This window comes from Buteo buteo, chromosome 7 (genome assembly GCF_964188355.1).
Source record: "Buteo buteo chromosome 7, bButBut1.hap1.1, whole genome shotgun sequence".
Classification (NCBI taxonomy): Eukaryota; Metazoa; Chordata; class Aves; order Accipitriformes; family Accipitridae; genus Buteo; species Buteo buteo.
This window is the reverse complement of record NC_134177.1, coordinates 30,226,124-30,246,415: the sequence shown is the minus strand read 5'-3', so window position 1 is coordinate 30,246,415 and position 20,292 is coordinate 30,226,124. Positions and strand designations below refer to the sequence as shown.

General features: G+C 43.0%; 1 protein-coding gene across 4 annotated transcripts; it reads left to right on the top strand.

Moving 5' to 3' along the window:
• Nucleotides 1-9,798: 9,798 nt before the first annotated feature.
• Nucleotides 9,799-19,817, top strand: NEU2 (neuraminidase 2). Of its 4 annotated transcripts, XM_075032083.1 has the most exons (4): nt 12,720-12,829; nt 13,030-13,098; nt 16,622-16,826; nt 18,563-19,817. In XM_075032083.1, exons 3-4 carry the CDS (start codon nt 16,623-16,625, stop codon nt 19,499-19,501), a joined length of 1,143 nt encoding a protein of 380 aa, XP_074888184.1. In that variant the 5' UTR covers nt 12,720-12,829; nt 13,030-13,098; nt 16,622; the 3' UTR covers nt 19,502-19,817. The 4 variants fall into 4 exon arrangements, with proteins under 4 accessions (XP_074888186.1, XP_074888185.1, XP_074888184.1 ...); XM_075032085.1 differs by lacking the exons at nt 12,720-12,829; nt 13,030-13,098 and adding an exon at nt 9,799-10,120; XM_075032084.1 differs by lacking the exons at nt 12,720-12,829; nt 13,030-13,098 and adding an exon at nt 10,908-11,406.
• The last annotated feature ends 475 nt before the right edge of the window (nt 19,818-20,292 follow it).

Sequence of the window (20,292 nt, the reverse complement as noted above, 5' to 3'; positions counted from 1 at the left end):
GCCCTATCAATGACTCCTCTGGAAGGTTTTGCACGCTGAATGTAGGGATGCACCTTTCATATACATTTCATGAACCAGGTGGAGCTCTTTTAAGTCAATATTTTGTCTTCAAGCCCTCGCAGTTAACATGGCTCCTTTAATTTTTCTTCTTTAAATATAATCTGAATGTACATGCAAACACGATTTTGCTGCATCTTACCAGCTTCTTTCTAAAATGCTTTAATTATTTTGAAAGTCTTGTGCAAACTGATAATAAATTTCTGCCTCCCACCACCATCATTCCCCCATTACATCCCTGCTCATGTATGAGGCATTGATTTTTTTCCCTCTCTTCCTTGGTTTTAAGTAGAGTGGAATGCCATCTCTAAACTATTTCACTCTGCATCATAATGAGGCGAAACCAGCTCTGTCGGGATGGGGCACAGTCCAAAATCCAGCAGCAGGCCTTACTCATCAGCTGCCATTCTTGCTCACATGGGTGCCAGTCCCTTAAGGAGTGCCATGTGCGGGTGGGCCCTGCTGAAGGCACTGGGCCTCCACACAGGCTCAGGCCTGCATTTGCATGGGGAGATATTTCTGTCTGAGTCAGGGGAATAGTAACACCCACAGACTCAGCCCTAGGCTCTGGCAGATTTAGCTCTCAGCAGATGTAGCTATGAATTCATTTAGCCTCATCAGTGGTTTAAGCTAATGCACAGACTTAAAGCCAGTGTGAGTGAGGCACTGTCATGTGTCCTGTTGAGCCACCCCTGCTACAGGGGTATTAACTTCCAGCAGAAGGATGCACAGGCAGCTGGGCATGGTAACACCCTAACCTAAAACCCTCAGGGCACTGTGCTGCCTGACTATATGTATATTTATGTTTTCAGTGTTACTGGTTGGGATAACCCTCCTTGGAAGTGTTAATAATCCTGACCCTTTCTTTTAGGTTGTGGCAAGAGACAGTTAAGCATATGTCGCTGTCCAAAGCAAGGTACAGGACATTTCACAAAGGAATTTGAACTATTTAGGTGCAAGGCCAAGTTATTATTTGATTAAGGCACAGCAGTGGAGAAAAACAGGAGGAGCATGAGAACAGACTGACCAGAAAGTGAGACACAGACCACAGAGGTTCAGAGCAGAAGCCAGAGAAAAGTAGACAATAAGTTTGGGGATGTTGGCTGAAAGAATATCAAATTGTTTGACCTCACATGTTTCCAGAAAACAAACATTTTGTACTTATTTTGTAAACAAGATTGAATTCTATCACCAGTCCTAGTAGAACCACTCCAATTTCAAGATAGTCTTTCAGGTGAGAAAGGTAACAGGATGGTTTTACTGCCGTGATTTAGTGATGGTACCTTATTTATAGCAAGCAAAACCAAGAGAGAATTACACAGTTCATTACATGCTTGTGACAATAAAACCTTTATGTCTTGCACCAATGTTACAGAGAACCTGTTTTAGGAACACTTCAGAGACTAAAAATAAATACATTGGATTAATTTAATATAGCCTCCAAAGCCATGTTCTTTAGACACTGTGAGACCAAGTGAATGGGGCTTGGAGAGAGAAACCAGTACATTTAAAATGGCTAAAAATTACTCAAATGGCCTTGCTAGATCTAAACATGTTTCCAGAATTAAGTCTGGCATTGTGCGACCTTTTATGGGCAGAGGTAAGCATACATGTGTAAACATAGACATAAAATGAGTGTGTCCTATAAATGGTTACTTAGACTTAACAGAAGAGGATACATGCCTTCACACCATTCTCTCTGCATGAAACATGGAGTATTTATAGCAGCTACTTTGTGTTAATTAACTCATATATATCAATTTATACTTAATGAATAACACTGAATAACTGCATGTTTTTCTGCTGCCAGCACAATTTATCTTTTTGACTGTTTACTGATTCTTTACGATTCAAAAATAATTATTAAAAGGTGTGCTTTCTTGTATGCCACTAATAATTGTCATCTCTGCTCAATCCATGTATCTTAGAGTGGTCCAGCCCTCCAATCCCATTGCATTCCATGCTTCATTCCCTGGGTCTCATGTAGTAGACATAACTGTGGGCTATAGCTAAAATGTTAAAGAATTCCCCCTCTGAAGCTGCTCTACATGTGTGTATAGGTAGACAGATATATGCATATCTAAACACACACGTGCTTTCCGGGTGTGTAGGGGGAATCAATCTAATTTTTAAAGCCTACGGAAGAGTAGAAGTGGAAATCTGCAAGCCCTCTGGTTTTCATTATAAGCTCTTGAAACTAATTAAACAAAAACCTGACCTTTTTTTTATTCCTTTCCTTAAATTAGTGCACATGCAATGGTGAAAGTACATTCTTGCTTGAAGATTTTGAGAGTCCTGAGAAGTAAAATGTCTAAAACTCATCCTTTTCCTCTGACATCACTGACACATCTCTCTATACTGACAAGAACTGCTGCATGTAGAGGAACCCCCTTTCCTTCTTCCTGCTGGTTATGATATGTCATTGCCCCTGATGCCATCACATTCCTTATTTCTGCTTAGAAGATGCTAGTGAAATTGTTGCTAAGTAGCTGTGGTCTAAAACTCATGAGGTTTTCCAGGCTTATCCATGGAAGGTAAGTGAATAATTAAAAACCAAGTCACTGCATCTCCTAGGCTGGGGGAAGTACATGGCTGTCAACTCAGGGCTAGTTGCAAATCACAGGACATAGCTTCAAAGCATAAGATACCAGTGTACTATGCAAGTATACAAGGCGGCCCTCAGCGGTCTGCCTGGCAATCTCTCCTGTTCTACAGGGTTGCATATGTGAGTTGTGAGTCCTTGGTCCTTTTTGCTTGTTCTCTTCTGTTTGGAACATGTGAAGCTTTCTAGCCATGGAAAGAATATGCAACATAAAGCTTACACTTAAAATAAAGGACTCGGGTATAGAAAGTTTAGTCTGTGATGAAATTGTTTATTCAAGAACACAGTATGAGAAATAATGTCCTGGGCATAATGCCTTGCTGAAAGCAGAGAGGTTTAGTAATGCCAGGATACTTAGAAGAGGACATTAGCCGATGTCTTGGTTGAAGCTTTTCAAGACAGACTCAGGCCCAGTGTCCCTAGGGCAGGCAATACCTGTGCTGCTCTTGGGGAAAAATATAATGATATCCACTTCTATTTCTAGATTTGCTGGTTGCGTATGAGACACTTGTTATGGAAGAAATGAGCATGGGTGGTTATTTGAACTGCAGAGAGGCAAGAACTCAAAGGGGTTTTTATTTGAAAGCTTCCATACAGAAGCAGGGAAAGAATGCAGCTGATTTTGTTGATCAAGGAATAGTAGAGCTCTCAGTTTTTCCTCCCTCAGTGGTTATTGGGTGGAGGGTCCAAGGAGTGCCTGTTTGCTGAATCTGCTTGCAAATTTGTAGCTGCAAGGGAGCCAGAAGTCAGTAAGACATCAGAACCCTGTTAGACTGGTTTCTACTGGTTTGAAATGCCAGGCAGGTTTGGAGTGCTGCTGTGCCAGGCTATCCTTGTCAACTGCAACAAGCTAATTTCAGCTAATTTCAAACCTGACATAAGCTGATACTATTATAGCCTGTAACTCTGATTGCAGATGTCTTTAGTAACTCAGGAAGAATATTTGATAGACAACTCTGGAAACTGTGCAGCAAACAGCATCAGTCATGGAAACTTCCCCTCCAGAAGGGCTCATTTTAACCCCAGCAGAGGACCCTGGCAGGAAAGGAAGCTTGCAGGACTGCAGCTCCCAATGCAGAGCAGTCTCTTCTGTCCTAGTACTGGGGTACTAGCTCAGGGCTTAGGCAGTCTCATCCAGAAGCTCCCCCCCCCCCCCCCCCCACTTGCCTCTAGTTTGCCAGCTACAGGGCTAGACAGCATTGCACTGTAGAAAAACAGAAACACACGCAGTGCTCTCTGGCTGCATGTGCATCCACAGTAAGTCTCCATTTTTTTGTCAAACAAGTGCCATGGTGTCCTCAAACATAACTCTGTAGCTCACTTTGCCCAAGTGCTGTGAAAGATTGGCAAACCTTTCCTTTCAGACCTTTCCTTCTAACAGCAGTGGTTACCCTCCTCTTCATCCCCAGTTTTTAAGCACAGGAAGAGGAAGGCTGGGATGAGGGTAGTGAATCTCATGGCTGTGGCACTGAATCGGGTCCTGTGAGAGCAGATGTCATTTCTCAGCTCTGCTGCAGTTCCCTGGGCAATCTTGAGCACGTTAGGGATTTTTCTGGGTCTTAGTTCCCCATCTCTAGACTGGGAGTGGTATACTGTAGTTTATGAATACTCCTATATTTCTTCCACAGTCTTTTTTCTTCTGAGTTACTTGAGCAGGAACTCAGTGTAAGTACAGGAGCATGACATGAGATAGCCTGAGGGATTCAAAAGAGATCTGGACAATACTGTAATTAAAGAAAAAAATGAACCAATTTGGGCATTCTCTCTGTTTTGGTTATTTTTCATTTGATATTTCCTACATTTCTGTCCCCAAGTGAAAAGCAGGCATTTTGTCTAGCTTTCTAGTTCCTCAGTGTCCCTGTTGCTCTTCCTAAGTTTTATTTGAGCTGGCTGCAATTTCTCCTAAGAAGAGGTCCTTGTTTCCGGAATTACTCCCTTTTGGAACAGCAAAGTCCATGTTTTGCGGATTGAGTAACCTGCTAGACCTGTTTTTTCATAGACAATCTGTTTCAAATATTATTTTGGCTAGGAAAGAGAAGACGGGGAGGAGATGAGGTTTATAGATTGTTTCAGGTTTTACTGAGTCTTGTCAGTTTTTCTTATTTTAGATCTAATGGGGCTGCTTCCATGGGACGCTGCTTGGAAACATGAAATATTGCCTTCTGGCACTGTTGTGGGAAAAATTATAATTGCCTATAGAAATCATAGAACAAGCTACTTCCAAAAGGAAAATTTGAGTGAAAACCCCAGGCATTGGCAATATACTCAGGGACAGATAATGGTAATTATGTAGTTAAAGTATTTTACATTGTCTTGCAAATGTCCTCTCCAAATTATAGCAGTGTGGGACAATGGGTTCTTTATCTCTGGGCTCTTCTTTTCTGGCAATTACTGCGGTGTTTCACACATACTCCTGTATTTACAGTTGGTCTTAAAGTGGATTGGATTAATCAGTCCCAATTCCAGTCTGGAGAAAACCAGATCTGAATAAAACTTATGTCCATCTCTTGTAATGAATGTCAGCCGATTAGTCCTTTTTGCAGGTTCCGCAAAAAGGTAAAAGGTTTTAAATTTTTTTCATTATTTTACTGCAATTTCCTACTCTCTACTAGGTCTGCAAGTGGCAGCTTCACTATAACGGTTGAATCCGTCAATAGTTCAATATCTCAAAAGCTAGTTTGTTCTTATGAAATCTGAGTCCCTGTTTACTTTGTGCATTTTAAAATATACATAATTGCTGGGACAGAGTTCACAGCTACACTGGATACACAGCAATTGGTCTCCGGAGAGTGAAAGGAAAGATCGTCTAAGGGGAAGGATCAGCCTCGTGTTAGGAGGAAAACAGGCTGCTTTTCATATTTCATGTCTTTATTTTATTTATATATTTTTTTTAAAGCAAGATCACACCAGGAAAAATCACAACTTGCCCTGCCCCTGGAAAAAGGCACATAGTTTGGTTGCTTGGTTGGTTTTGGGGATGTTTGCTGTTTAGTTTGTCACATTAATGCCCGTTCTGTGCAGGCTGGGTCTCCTCTCTGACTAGGCTTCCTCCCTGTGGTGGTTTTCATGCCTGTCAAGCTGTGCCAATGGTGTCTCTCCTTTCTGTCAGCCAGTATTTCAACAGTGTCAAGGCTGTGCTCTTTCTGGGTTGCACAGGACTCCTTCAGTGTGACTTGGCTTGTAGAGCAAAGTCGGTTCTTTCTCAGGCACTGGATTTGTGCCTTTGTTTGTGGCCTGAGGTTTCTTCCTCAGACCATTCCTCTTCCAGCATCCCCCCAGAGTAGGATTTTACTCACCTGACAATCTGGGGCTGAACCAGTCTCTCATTTACCATCGGGATGAGGTATGTCCAACAAGTCTGGACTAAACTCCCCAGGTTGTTAGAGATTTGCAATTCAGTTGTGAATCCTGAGGCAGGTGTGTCCTACAGAAGATCCCTGTCCTTCGGTCCTCGTACCTTCTGTCAGTTCTGCTTGAGAGTGAAGTTTCCCTCAGACTTTGTTTGCTCAGTTTCCAGAGTCACAGCAAACATAATTTAAAGGATCAGCTTTCCCTTTACCCAGATAAGTTAGTACAAACATGCCCTGAACGTCCTTTGCACTGCTTGTGCCATAGGCTTAATGACAGGGCATTGTTAAACCTTCCATATAAATCTTTAACAACTGGGTGAAACTTTGGTCCAAATCTGCAAACTCAAATAAGTGGAAACAGTAAATGGTATTTGCTTACATTTTTAAGGCCCACAGGCTGAGAAACTGCTCTTGCTTGACTTTATTTACAGCCATTTGAGATGAAAAGACCTAAATGTTTATGAGTATTTTTAGGCTGCCTTTTTTTAATTTCATGTGTGTTCACATACCTGGGCACTTGGGTGGAGATAGCAGAGCCAGCCTGGTTTTATTTTAAGGCTTTTTGTATATGTTCATCCAAATGCCTGTTATAATTTTCACCCTTGAAGTACTTCGATTTCTTATTCAGGTTGTGCTTACATATGCTGTTCTCTCCACTGGGCTTGCTTGCTATTATTTGAATGTCCCTTTTCTGCAGGCAGCTTAGGGCCCAATGCTTCAAAGGAAGACAAACAAGCCTGTAATTCCTGTAGATACCTATGTGCTGCTATACTTAGGAGAGAAGTTTTCCCTCGTCCTTGGATAACTCACATGATATTTTTAAGCCTGTAGTTTGAATGACTCTTACAAAAAGCATCATATCGCCTGCTGAAGTTGATGCTAGTCTTTCCCTTGATTTTTTTCTTTTTTAAGTTCACTGAAATTGCCAAGTGCCTTGTTCATCTCAAAATATTTTAATTGGCCACAACATTACCCTATTCCTTTAAAAATGCAGCTATATGCCCAGCCTACTCAGTGGAAGGCCAAATGTTCACTGAGTAAAGCTTTGGTTAATACGAGGTCAGTCATCATAGCTTCATGGTCACCAGTGTCAGTGTCCCTTTACATCAGCAGAGGGCCTGGCCTGGGCACAGAGGGCTGTCAGCAATTAATCCTGTAATGATTAATCAAGGTCACCATCAGGCCTATGTACTCCTGGTCTGTGAGCTAGCAGGACACGGAAATGAGGGATGCACTGGAATTTGGGCTCCTGTCTGTTGCAAGAGTCACTCCAGGGTGAATCTAGACAGCCTTGTGCTTCAGACTTGCTTATCTGAGTGTCCCAGCGCTGGCAGAGTACGTGAAGCAAGGGACTCCGGTTTTATTGCATTTTCCAGTCATTAAATTGCTCCAGTGACTCCTTCCCTGTGTTGCTATTTTGAGGGCTAAAAAAATCCTGCTTCTACAATCCCATTTTTGCATGTAAATCTCACCACCTCTCTTCCTTTGCTTCCCATAGAGTGTGCCATTCATTTTGTTACAAAAATAATTTATTTTTTTTTCTGTTCCAAAAGGGCAAAGTAAATGGAAAAATGGTGTTGTGTATCATAGGTAGGCTGTTCATTGGATGTTGTCTCTCACAGAGTAAAGAAGCTTCCCTGTCACAAACACACAACTCACCATGGAGTGTGAGAAGGCTTACAGGTCCGCTATGGGGTGATGTTGTTGCCCTTTGGGTTGAGGGAATATTTTTTGGATTTTGCCCAATTCTTTCCATGAGAAGAGGAAATAAGTTGTAAAAGGCTGTTATTTACTGGGAAAGAAACACAGACAGCACGATTCTTTTGCTTACTCCTCCTGATGGAAATCAAAAGTAACTTAACTGGAGACAATGGAGTGTGAAATGGTACAAACCCAAAGAGTACCTGCTCCTCATACCTGTTGCTCTTACAGCAGATAAGGATAGTGAGGTGCTGGTTTCAAATGTGCACAAAGGCTCATTTCCTTAACTAGAATTGGAATTAAAAGAAAACGGTGGATATTTCCTTGTCCAGTGAACGCTCTTTCCCAAAGAGCTCTGCCATTAGCATTTGCATGTTAAGTTCATTATTATTATTACTTTGCCCCCCCCCCCCCCCAACAGAGGAGAGCTTTCAGTCAGACCCCAGGTCTACGGGTTTTACATTCTGCACAAATGATACCATATTCCCTAAAGTCTGGAGAGAAGCCCATAGTGTTTTAACTGAAAATTTGCAAAATCATGTACTTGCTCTCTCACGTGGCCTGACTCCATAGAAGCCCTCGATTTTAAATATTGCTGCATGATGACAGCTGCTACACTGTACAGCATAGCAAAAATACTGAATTACCTGAGCTGGGTGTGCCTTTCTAATAGGGCAAGGAATCAATGGATTCAGGTTTGAACATTTTGCAAGGGAAATATACATTGATAATTTTTAATGGACTAGGTATCACTCATTAAATGCAACCTCTCTTATTTTCCTACTGATTTCTTTTCACATATGCTCACGAGTATTAGCTTGTGAATTCTTTTTCTTAGCCTTCATTTGCAACTATTGCTATATCTTTCCTAAGAGGTGGCACCTGAAATTGAACATGGTCCTCCAAATGCAAATGCTCCATTGTTCAGTATTCTGTCATTATATTATCTTCTGCATTATTTTTATATCCTCTTATTAATGCACCCACACAGCCCATTTGCATTTTTTAACCTTTTTAAAAACGTTTTCATTACAACAATCAGATATAAAGGCAATGAAGTAAGCATGGAACAATAGAAGTAAAGAGCTTGATTCTCCTCAGACCTATACCCATTTTAAACTTCACTGGTGACACTGATTTTGATTTACACTGAAAGGAAAGAGAGAATCAAACCTAGCATGTCTACACTGAGACATCCATTTTTTACTGTTAGCAAGGAATTGTTTTGTAAAATAGTTGCAGTACACAACATGTTGTTTGGAAAAAGCACTTTTATCAGGAAGGAGGCTTTTTTGCAGATAGAGGACTGCAGTATGGGCTAGTGTCTGAAGAGCAGTTGCTGGAGTCCTGGATGCTGGCAGTGCTTGGCAGTGGCCATGCAGGGGAAGTACAGCAGGGTACCCGTGTGTTGACTGTGTGGTTGTCCTGAACAGGCACTGGGGTTCACCCGGGTGAACCTCACAACAGGACTAAGCAGTGCATTCTTCATTTTGGGAGTAGTTTTAGCCATTCTAGGCTGTTACCCTCTACACAGCCATGTCTGATACCTGCACTGGGGAGTGGGCTGAAGGCAGGGCATTGCAGCTGGCTGCAGAGGAAGATGGGGGCCTTGCATAGGGAGGAAGAGATGATAAGGGGAGATGGGAGGTGGCCAGAGGCATGGCCCACTCTGCCATGTGCATGCTGCCAGTGTAGAACAGGGAACCATTGCCACCATAGCAAGCCACATTTGGAACTTCCCACTCTGAGAAGAAATGGTCAACCAGTTTTAAGCTGCAGCTGGGCAAGGTGATTTCTATTAAACAAACAGGATACCACCTGAGTAACACTGCTTTTAGCCAGGGAGCAGAAGAAAGGTGAAGAAATCCACAAAGCAATTGTTCATGCCTGGTTTTCTGGCAGACTGCACTGTAGCAGCCTCTTCGGTGCCTCTCTTCCTTCCTTAATTGCTTCTGTTTTACTTGACTCTGGATTTTCTCCAGGAGTTACTGTTAAAAGTTATTATCTTGTGGATGTCAATGCCATTGTCTCTGGAGGGACTTTTCCTTCACATTGGCTATTGTTTGATTCCAGGTAAAGCAGTGAGATACAAATGCCCTTAGGCTTCTCTTGTGTGTCTCAGTTAAGGGAATACTTTACTTGCCCAGTTAGGCAAGGTCCATAAACATGGGGTGTGGTTTTATGATACAGCTAATTTGATCTAATGGCTAGCTGCCAGTCAGAGAGGTGAGTCTGCTCCTCCTGTCAACAGCTTCATGCTCCTACTCCCTCTCCTACTGCAGATCCTGCTGTTTGACTCTTGCTGATGCAGTCCAGGACAATGACCTAGCAGAAAACTATTCTTTTTTTTTTTTTTTTTTCTTCTGGATTAGTTTTCTGCCAGACTGACATCCTCTGATGGCTTGCCAAGGTAAGATGAGCACCAGTGCTGGCACAAGAAGGAATACAGGGCTGCTCAAGAGAGAGGAAAGATAGTAATACAGATACATTACATTAATTTGGTAGGTTGGTTGAGTCGTTGTAAATCCACACCTTTGCAACTCCCTGTTTGGCTTGCACAGATCAATCAGAACTGCCATCAAATAAGGAGACTTCTCTTCCTCCTTTTTCATTACTAGCAAGATGTATTTGCAGGACAGTTATTTTCATTTTTTCAGCTCACTTCAAAGACCAGAAGCATTAATGGCAGCAATGAAAACACAGTAGAGAAGAGGGGAAAGCAAGAGAAACAGCAAGGAATGGGATAGGAAAGGTCATCTCTGACAGCAGCACATCAGATCAGTAGCACAAGATAGTCATGAAATCATTTGCTTGGGTACTCCCAGCAGCTGTAGGTGCTGCCTTTAAGCCAGCCAGGGCACAGCTGGGAGAAGGGGTGATGCTGTCCTCTTCTTCCTCAGCTGGGAATCTAGGCTCATGCTCTCCCCTCTGTTCCTCTGCCTGACTCTCCCCATCTGCTCATTGACTGCAGCTGCTGGGATAGTTTAGCCCTAGTAACACCTCCACAGAGGCTGCTGGGAGCTGCATCTGCATACACCAGCATGTTATTCCTGTACCACTGCCTGGGGACTCTTGTGTTAACCCATTTCTTCATCCAGGAACAGCATGCTGGTTGATTGGAGGTACATGGAGCTGGCAGATGAATATGTCAGATTATCACAGCACTGTCACCTGCTGGTTATAACCATTTTCTGGATTCTTTTGGCATACTTTCCCAGAGCTCAGGAGCACTCTGAGAGGAAGCACTGGGAGTCTGCATGCTGGGACCAGAGGAACTTTCCCCTCCTCAGTGCAAGGGGACAAGAGGGCCAAGAAATAAGACAGCATGCTGACCTGTATAACCATTAGAAACAACAGCTGTTCCACAGTGCTGTCAATCCATGCAGGTAGAAATATGCTGTTTAATTACTATGATAATAATAGTCTTTCCCTAGTGCTTGTCCAGCTCAAGTGGAACCTCCCCTTATATGCAAAACAGGTTTGCTATTTAAATGTCAGCTTGTGTATACGTGTCAGCTGCTAGCTTCTCTTGGGGATCTGAGACAGCTGACATTGTTGCCAATATAAATTTTGCAGGTTGGAGACTAGTTGGTAAGATTGTGGTGAGCCTCCCTTTTGTCTAATCCAATAGGAGTGCTTTTTGGGTTTTGTTTTTTTCCCTTTGACGTGACTTCCAGGAGACACAGAGTGAAAGAGGTATTTATTTTTCTTTTTTTTTTTTTTCTTTCTTTTAAAAAAAAACAACAACTTTTTTGTAACAGTGGACATTGCTAGGAACTCAAAAGGTAAATACAACATTTTGTAGGTTCAAGTACGAGTGCAACTTGTGTATTCCTCCACCAAACATATGCTAAGAAAAATGCTGCTGCTTCATGTAATTCTTCTCTAGTGCTAAGAAAACCTGCACTTCAAGGCATGGGAGCTACTGCTAGGCTGAGACACATCATTTTAAAAGCAGAACTTGATCAATTGTTTAGGAAAGCATATACTGACCTGGGAGGCTGAAAAATCCCCTTGTAAGTGTGGTATGAAGTTTTTACCACAGAAAAACTTTCTGTTTCTAGTGTAGTTAAAAAGTTTAATCCAACTGGCTGCTGGATTAAAGTGATTCCAGTTTTGTGCCTTTTCAGTTTTGAATTCTGAATGTTTTAGTTTAAATTTATTGTTTAACAGGTCTTGCTGATAACTCTCCTTTCTGACTTTACATTTAGAGTGATTTACCGGACTAAATAAATGTGTGCTGTCTGGCTTGTTAAGAAATCCCATAGCCTATATTTAGTGTAGGATCTAGTCTAGGGGCATAAGAAGGCTGGAGATGGAGTGCTCTGATGCTGGGATTTGGCAGAAATGGGCACAGTCATGCTGTTTCACTAGGAGGAAAGGCTTGCACACAGGAATATGCTGTGTAGCAAGTATTTTAGAAGCAAACTGGGTCTCCTGTTTCTTAGCCCTGTACAGCCGGAATGTGGTTACTCCTGCCCCCCCCCCGCCCCCCCCCCAATATCCCAATGGAAATGTCTTCTTTTCTTTAAGTGAAACAAGAAATGTATCTCAGCATAGCGCTTAGTTGACTTTTATAAGTTTGGAAAACACTGTAAGTCCAGATCTGACATTGAGTAGGGACAACCAGACCTGGGTTCTTGTGCTTGCCTTGAAAAGCAGAATTTTAATTGGGTTTTGCATGTGACTTTCTTGGTGTTTTTTGTTTGTGTTTTCCCCCCAAAACCTCCCTGAATGAGTTTGTTTGGGATCTACCTGAATTCATTCAAAAACAAGCTGCCTCCTACACAGATTGCAAAGCACTCTGATAGGCACCAAGAGATAGAGTTCAGCATATTACCTCATTTCTGCTGGTTTGTTTTTAAAGACATACTGCCATTTCAGCTTGGATCTGAACATGTTCAGGACAGGTTTTTACAGAAGCTGAGCCTGGTGGAAATGTTATCCTTTTTAGTCACTTTTCTTGGAGATGGTTAAAGCAGATAAACATGCAAGGGCTCATCCTGCTCTATCGACAAGTCCATGTGAGCTGCCTTGAAGGACAGAAGTGGAAGGAACAAGTACTCTCTCCTGGTGTCTACCAGCACCTCTCCCTTACTGCAACTTGGGCTTCTTCCAGGTATCAGATACATCATAGATTCATTTATTCCCAACTGTTATTTCTTTTTACTTTTCTGGTGTGCTGGAAACAGTCTCTGCTTTGGAAATCATTACAGCTGTATAACTTGCAAACTATGAGTAATGGTTTCCTCCAGTTTAACTCCCTCCCCCTCTCCTAACGTGTTTTCATTGTGCCCGTCTTTCTCCCTGTCTGCCCAGTTCTGTCTGGAGGTGAGGTACTGGATCTCAATGCAGCAGCTTCCCTGGTGCCTTGGAGAGGAACTGCAGGTAAACGTCAGTCTCCCTGAACAGGACACTTCTCAAGGATAAGCCTGGGAAATAAATTCACAACTCCAGTAAATATCAAAATGCAGAAGGGAATACTGGCTTAAAGGCTACATGATAAATTTCCCTTCTCCTTAATAGCATCTCTGTCATCTGGAAAGAGGTTACCAGCCATCTTTTTTAGTCCTAGGAAGAAATTACCATATCAACTCCACTTCCCCTTTCTCACCCCTTTACCTCACAAAACTACAGCTAACTTTTCTCTCCAAGGTGACTGAATTGATACAGGTCTGAGCAATTGTTTTCAGTTTGTGTACAGCTCTCCAGTCTCCTGCTTGTATTTCAGGCCTTTGTGTTCCCAGAAGTTTGTCTTTTTTTCCAGTTATAGCTCTTGGTCTTTCAAAAGATATTGCCATGGTCTACAAACTATGTCTTGCCAGTGTCCTTAGATCATGCTGGCTGCAACACTGCCACCTTCTTCCTTGTAGGTCAGCCAGTGCTATTTCAGTAGGGTTTAGGAACAAAGTAGCATCATAGATGCATAGATCCCATGGCAATTTAATCTCAGAGGGATTGGTGTGTATGACTTGAATTCCTGCAGTGCTGGAGTGCGAGCTTTTGAACACTCTTTATGTGGCTGTCCTGTTAATTATTTGCTGTCTTGTCTATGGTTTGCTAATTTTACTTCTCTCTTATTCAGGAGGGTATAGCTAGTGTTTTTGCCTTTGAAAATGGGTGAAGGTCAAGAGAAAAATCACTTCCTAAAGCAGTACTTTTTAAAAATATATATATTAAGAATTTTAAGTTTATTTAAAGATTCTGCATTTTTGAGTCTGTGTAAAACTCAAACTGTTGTGACTCAATCTCTGCTTGAAGATCCACAAGGAAGAAGGTAGAAGCAGCTGAACACTGGCTTTAAGTGTGTTTACAAAAGGATGGAAGAGTTTCTCTGCAGTGGGATACATAGTGTGTATGTGTATATATATGCATACAGACATAATACCCACACTGTGTGTAGGGAGTATATATGCAAATGTGTGTATATGTGTATACACACACACTCACACATCTCCCTGTTTAGTCTCTGAATAGATGGAAGAGTCACTTGGTTCTCATATTTTCCTCAATTATAATTGTGGGTGCTGTGTCCAGGAACCTCAGGCTTGTTTCTATGGCAGCTATGCCCAGCCTTTTAACATCCAGCCTTCCCTCAATCCCCGTGTGGCAATAAGAGGAAAAGAAGAGTGTTGTGACACACACACTGAGCATCTCATGGAGGGGCTAAGAGCATGGGTAAGAAATGTCTGCAGATAGTGGACTCATATGGGAGGGACTCGGGTACAGTAGGCTGCGGTAGATCCTCCTGTGGCACTGGTGTCTTGGCGTTGTGTTGAGAGCTTTGTGGGGCAGCCCAGATGATCTTTATTTTCTCTCTCTCTATTTTATTTTTTTTTTTTGGCCTCCTTGCCCTGCCCTGAAGCAGGATTGCAATATCAGAATGGCATCATGAGCAGGAATGCTATGGAACCTTGCAGCACTAGTCAGGCTGACTAATATCCCTTTAAATAATCTTCCTTCAAATAGTCTGGAAGCATTCTACTGAGCTTCTGTTTCAGGAGCCATGAGAACACAGCCCTGACTGTGGTCTATATAAACAGCCAGATCCATGCTGGTAAGTAGTGAAAAGCACAGTTATTTGTTCTAGGAAGGTCTTCCTATTTTTTTTATGTTGTTGCATGGATAGGTGTGATCAAATTCTGGTAACATTTCTGCATAGTAGCGGTGCTTCTGCCTTTTCTCAGACTGCCATATCCTCAGTGACAGTGAGGAGCAAGAAGCTACCCTGTGGAGATAGACTTCTATCTCCAGTGGCTTTGCATCTGAGTGGCAATGGTGCTGTGGCTTGCTGGGGTCTGTACAGCTGGCTTTAGCTAAAACAGTGTAGTTCAGACCCTTTTGATCGGTGCTGTGACTTCAAAAATCTCACTGATGTTTATAGCATCTGGAAGGTGAAAGCAAGGAATATTTGAATATTTGCTATGGATCTGGATAGAGCATAATGTGATGGTCCCGTCTGAGGAGGATGAACTTAGCTTACCTGTGCTGTCCTAACTGTAATCAGCACTGTAAAAAATTAAAAAAAAAAAAGTTAACCAAGTCTATGTTAGTTATGCTGGCTATATAATCTTTTCTCTTGTAATACGGAAGAGTAGAAACTATTCTCCAGGTAGGTACATGCACTCTGCAGCTGCATAAGTAGTCTTCAGTTTGCCTCCATCTGGTCCTGAATTATCAAGACAGCCTTCAAAAACATACGGATGTGATACATGGCCAATAGCCACTATAGCGCTTTCCAAGATTTAGGTAAATAGGAGAATCCTCAACGAAGAGCGCAGCAAGTCTTGCCTCAGCCAAGGTAGGAGGCATTTGAATTTCTTACTCATAGTGTATTGTTATCTTCTCCCTCCCATCCTACCCACTCAATGCGTCAGAGGTCTAAGGCTTGATTTTTAAATTTTTTTAAAAAAATCCTCTCTGTGCCCCCCCCCGCCCCTTTCTGCTGAGCAGAGGATATTCAGGCCTTCAGTTTCTGTTGCATCATGTCAGAGATCCTTTTTCTTTCTGCCCCCCCGCCTCCCCCCCCCCCCGCTCCAGCTCAGACAATTCCCCTGGCTCAGTGCGTTTTTACCAGGGTAAACGAGTTCACAGGAGAGGCTTGGTACAAGAGGACAGAGGGTTGAGTGGGTCTGAGGAGAGGAAAAGAGACTACGTAGGAGCGTAGCACAGACCAGTTACATAGAGGCAGCTTCCCTAAATGCCCCCTCGTGTTTGCCTTTGTAATGCTTTTAAGTCACTGTACAGATGACAAGATCTTGGCCTGGCTAGAAGTCCCACCTGATGTGGTGGGACACTATTCAGACTGTTCTTTAATCTTATGGGGGGAAGGATGTTCCTGTTCTTTCTCTTTTCATGCTCAGTGCTTACCATCCTCAAGCAGGGGTACAGCTGGGGTTAGGAATTGCCTCAGTGTGTCATTTATATGGGATTTTAAGCTCATATCTGGCAAAGCAGAAGTTCTGTGCTGGGTTTTGGAAACACCATCAACAAAGACATTAAGGGTCTTCTGAGGGAAAATACTATAATGTCTGATTCTCAACAGTCTTCTGAATTACAAAGCAAACCCACAAAAATCCCAGCCTGTGAATTTAATTAAAAAGAAAAAAACAACTTACAGACAGCTTTTTCATTAACTGTATTTAGTGTACTTACCTTAAGTCACTTCATTAAGATCAACCAGGCTGTTCCTGGGGTAAGTCTGGTCTGTGTTGCCAGCTAGTATGCAACATGTGGGTTCTCTTTGGAAATGCACAAGAAAAAGACAAAGCTGAAAGTAGCAGAAATTATGTTTCAATGTCGGAAATGTCCCAGTGAGCAGGGAGGGCAAAATGCAGTGGAATCTGCTGTGTCACATTTTGCAGGGCTAAGGTCAGTCAAAATGCAATGCATTTTGTCTTCTTCCCCCTAGCATGATGGCTTCGTTTCCTGTCTTGAAGCAAGAGACATTGTTCCGGAATGGTACCTGGAGCTATCGAATTCCAGCCCTGCTCTACCTGCCACGTTTCAGCATCATCCTGGCATTTGCTGAGGAACGAGAGGATGTGGTGGATGAACATGCCAAGCTAATAGCAGTACGCAGAGGCATGTATGACCCAATGACACACCATGTTCAGGTACCAGTGTGGGGAGAAAACAGGGGAGACTGTCCACCTGTACTGTTCCCCTGTCCCCAAATGAGTTGAATGTGTTTGCACTCTTGCTGTAGGGAGAGGGCAGCTGCTTCTCCCCAGTTACAGGAGACAAATCAGCTTGTAAGTAATGCATGTGTCATTATAACTGCTGGGATTCAACCCCATGATTGGGCAGCTGTTAGAGGGACTAAAGTGGGCAGGTGCAGCAGATTTTCTGGAGATGGCTTTGACCCATCATCGCAGAGCTGGGGAAGCAAATAGAGAGATGGGACAGAAGTCCTGTTGTGACAGCAAAGATGTGGAGGAGAGGCAGAAATGGGGAGTGCTACAGGGACAGGGAGGACTGAATTAGCAATCGGTGACTATGTTTTTAAATTCATCTTCTTGGGACTAATTTCTGTTTAAAAAACAATTGAGAACAGCTAGGCTCCCCACGCAAAAGAGTGTCATCTGGTTTGTCTGTGCCAGTGAATTGGCTACCTTATTAATCTACCAGTTATTATTAACAGTTATCTTACTGGGTGACTGGGGGTGGTGGATACTCTATTTATAATCATTTTTTGCATTTGCAAATGCATTAATGTCGGGGGGGGTAATTATATTTTTGTATTCCAGTCCTTCATTGGTGACTGGTTGGCTTAGATTATAGACTTGTAAGAGCTGGAGTCTGCCTAGCAGAAGCAGCCTCTGAGTGTACCTGCAGTGTCGTACCATTCAGGTGGCATCTTGTGTAACTCCCTGTAATTCAGTTAAGTAGGGCTCAGATGGTCATAAACTTAGTAATTTGTGTTCACATGCTAGAGTTTCTTAAAATGGAAATATTAAATATTCCAAAAAAGTTAATACTGGTTGAATAGGCAAAGATAAGACATGACCAAAAAGGGTAATCAGCAAGTCAGGGTAGAAAAGCTAATTAGTATTATCTTACTGGAAAATACTGCTTCTTTTATGAAGCCAATAACACTACGTAGGAATAATTTTCTAATTGCAATATTAGTGTTATAAATGTGATTGTGTTCTGTGCTATTCATTTAAAGAAAGACATGGCTTGGAAGAGAATTATAGCTGCTCTGTGACCTCTTTTCTGCATTGGACAACTCAGGGTCCAAATTTCCACACCAGAGTGTGTAAAGCCATGCAATCAGCTCTAGCAAGGCGCCTCAGTGTAGGCTGGGATGCCCATTCATGTATGGATCAAAATGGAGGAATAGGAGTCTGAATGGAAAGGAATTTGTCAGCATCTAGGATACTTGAAAAGGGCTCAGTTATCTAGATGACTTCCTAAGAAACACTGACACAACAGAGTGTCTGTACCAGCATACTTTGACCTCTGGGCATGTCTGTGTGTCATATATATGTATGTATATATATACTTGTGAGAATTTCTGAAAATTCAGCTACTGTAGTTTTAAAGTGTCATCAGACACTAGCCCCATTGAGATACAGAGCTATCGGCTCCTCAGTGAGTAGTAATTTAAAAGGACATAACCCACCTTTTTGGTGAAGTGTATGTGCATTGTGTCATCCAAATAATTTTCACTTATGTTTGGCGATGCCACTATATTGTCTTCCCATTTCTTGCTCTATCCACTAACTTGCTCTCTTCTATTCTTCTCATGCTCTTCTGTAACTTTTATCCAGGCACCCTCACACTGTAACATGGATCTGTTTGTAATGGTGTGTTTCATTCTTGTCTCCCTTCACACGGTCTCTGGCAGTGGAATAGCATGGAGACCATTGTCAGTGCACAGCTGAAAGACCACCGATCTATGAACCCATGTCCTGTTTATGATGAGGTCTCAGGGAAACTGATCCTGTTCTTCATAGCTGTCCCAGGAAAGATCTCTGAGCAGCATCAGCTCAGGACAAAGATCAACCTGGTACGTCTCTGCTACGTCACTAGCATGGACCAAGGACGCACCTGGAGCACTGCCCAGGATGTCACCGATGGTACCATTAGCACTGAGTACAAGAACTGGGCCACTTTTGCAGTGGGGCCGGGTCATGGATTACAACTGCTCAACGAGGCCCGGAGCCTCGTGATTCCTGCATATGCCTATCGTATCTTGGACCCTAAGCAACACCCCACCCCTCATGCCTTCTGCTTCATCAGCTCTGACCATGGGACAACATGGGCATTGGGGAACTTCGTGGGGGAGGAGAGCGCGGTGGAGTGCCAGGTAGCGGAGGTGCACACCTGTGGCAGGAAGGTCCTCTACTGCAATGCAAGGAGCAGTAGGGGAGCCAGAATCCAGGCTGTCAGCTACAATCACGGGGTGGACTTTGAGGGAGGCCAGCGGGTTGAAATGCTAGTAGAACCTCCCTCTGGATGTCATGGAAGTGTTACTGCCTTCCCACCTCCCCCTGATGCTAGATGCCAAGACAGTTGGTTGCTCTACGCTCATCCTACAGACCCAAAGGGTCGAAGAGATTTAGGAATTTACCTCAACAAAAGCCCTTTAAATCCAACACACTGGACAAAACCAAGCATCCTTTTTAAGGGCCTGTGTGCTTATTCGGATTTGCAGTACATGGGGGTTGGGCCAGATGGGTCACCCTTGTTCTCCTGCCTCTTTGAATATGGGACCCACCAACAATGTGAAGAGATAATCTTTGTAATATTCACTTTGAAGCAAGCCTTTCCATCAGAGTGCTGAGTCTTGAGCCTTTCCATCAGCATCCCTCTGGAAATCACCTTTGCTGATACTTCTTTTCATTGTCACTTCTCATCTTTCAGCAGAAGGTTTTTTTGTACTCCTCCTGCACCCTTAGTTTGGCATTGGCTTGTGGCGTCTAGATTATGAAGTCTATTAAACATACTAAAACTGAACATGTGGTTGGTTTTGGTTTCTGTTGCCTGTTCTCCCTTCTTGCGTTTTCCTTGGGCTGCCGTTTTAAACATCATGTGCTCAAAACAAGCATGACTTTTGTATAGGGCCTCTCACCTTGAGGCCTCTGATAGACTTGATTAGGGATGTGCATGTTAATAGTGTAGGGACTGTGTGGGAACAGAGGCAGTGATTATTATGCTGAGCTGTATTTAGTAAGTTGTAGATAAAGTCCTAGAGAGGACACTGGGTTTACTGCCCTAGATCTGCAGTTACCTTCTTCAGAAAACTGCTTTGGCTCTGGTTAGGTGCTCTTCTTGCAATCAGTGTAACACTTGCTGGCAACTCTAGCGTTCAGGGCTTGCTGTCTTCTCATTTCAGCAAGGCCATGGGGTGCCTTGCTCGTGTGGTATTCCTTGCCCACTTCTGCAGTGGATTTGGGGCTGCCTTACTGAGTTCCCAGGCCACCAGGGCTCATTTGCCCTTTTGCTTACACAGCACTGAGAAGCTGCAGTTTCTCATGCGTAAGAAAACCACAGCTTCGTGTGCTCCAGCTGTTCCCTCTCCCTGGGCAGTGACAGAAGGACCCATGCAGGCCACCAGGACCTGCCCTGCCATGT

Bases quoted from the DNA above. Each gene is read 5' to 3' on its own strand.
- NEU2 (XM_075032085.1), top strand. From the start codon at position 16,623: ATGATGGCTTCGTTTCCTGTCTTGAAGCAAGAGACATTGTTCCGGAAT. The intron at 16,827-18,562 runs GTACCAGTGTGG...GGTCTCTGGCAG, and splicing joins CAATGACACACCATGTTCAG to TGGAATAGCATGGAGACCAT.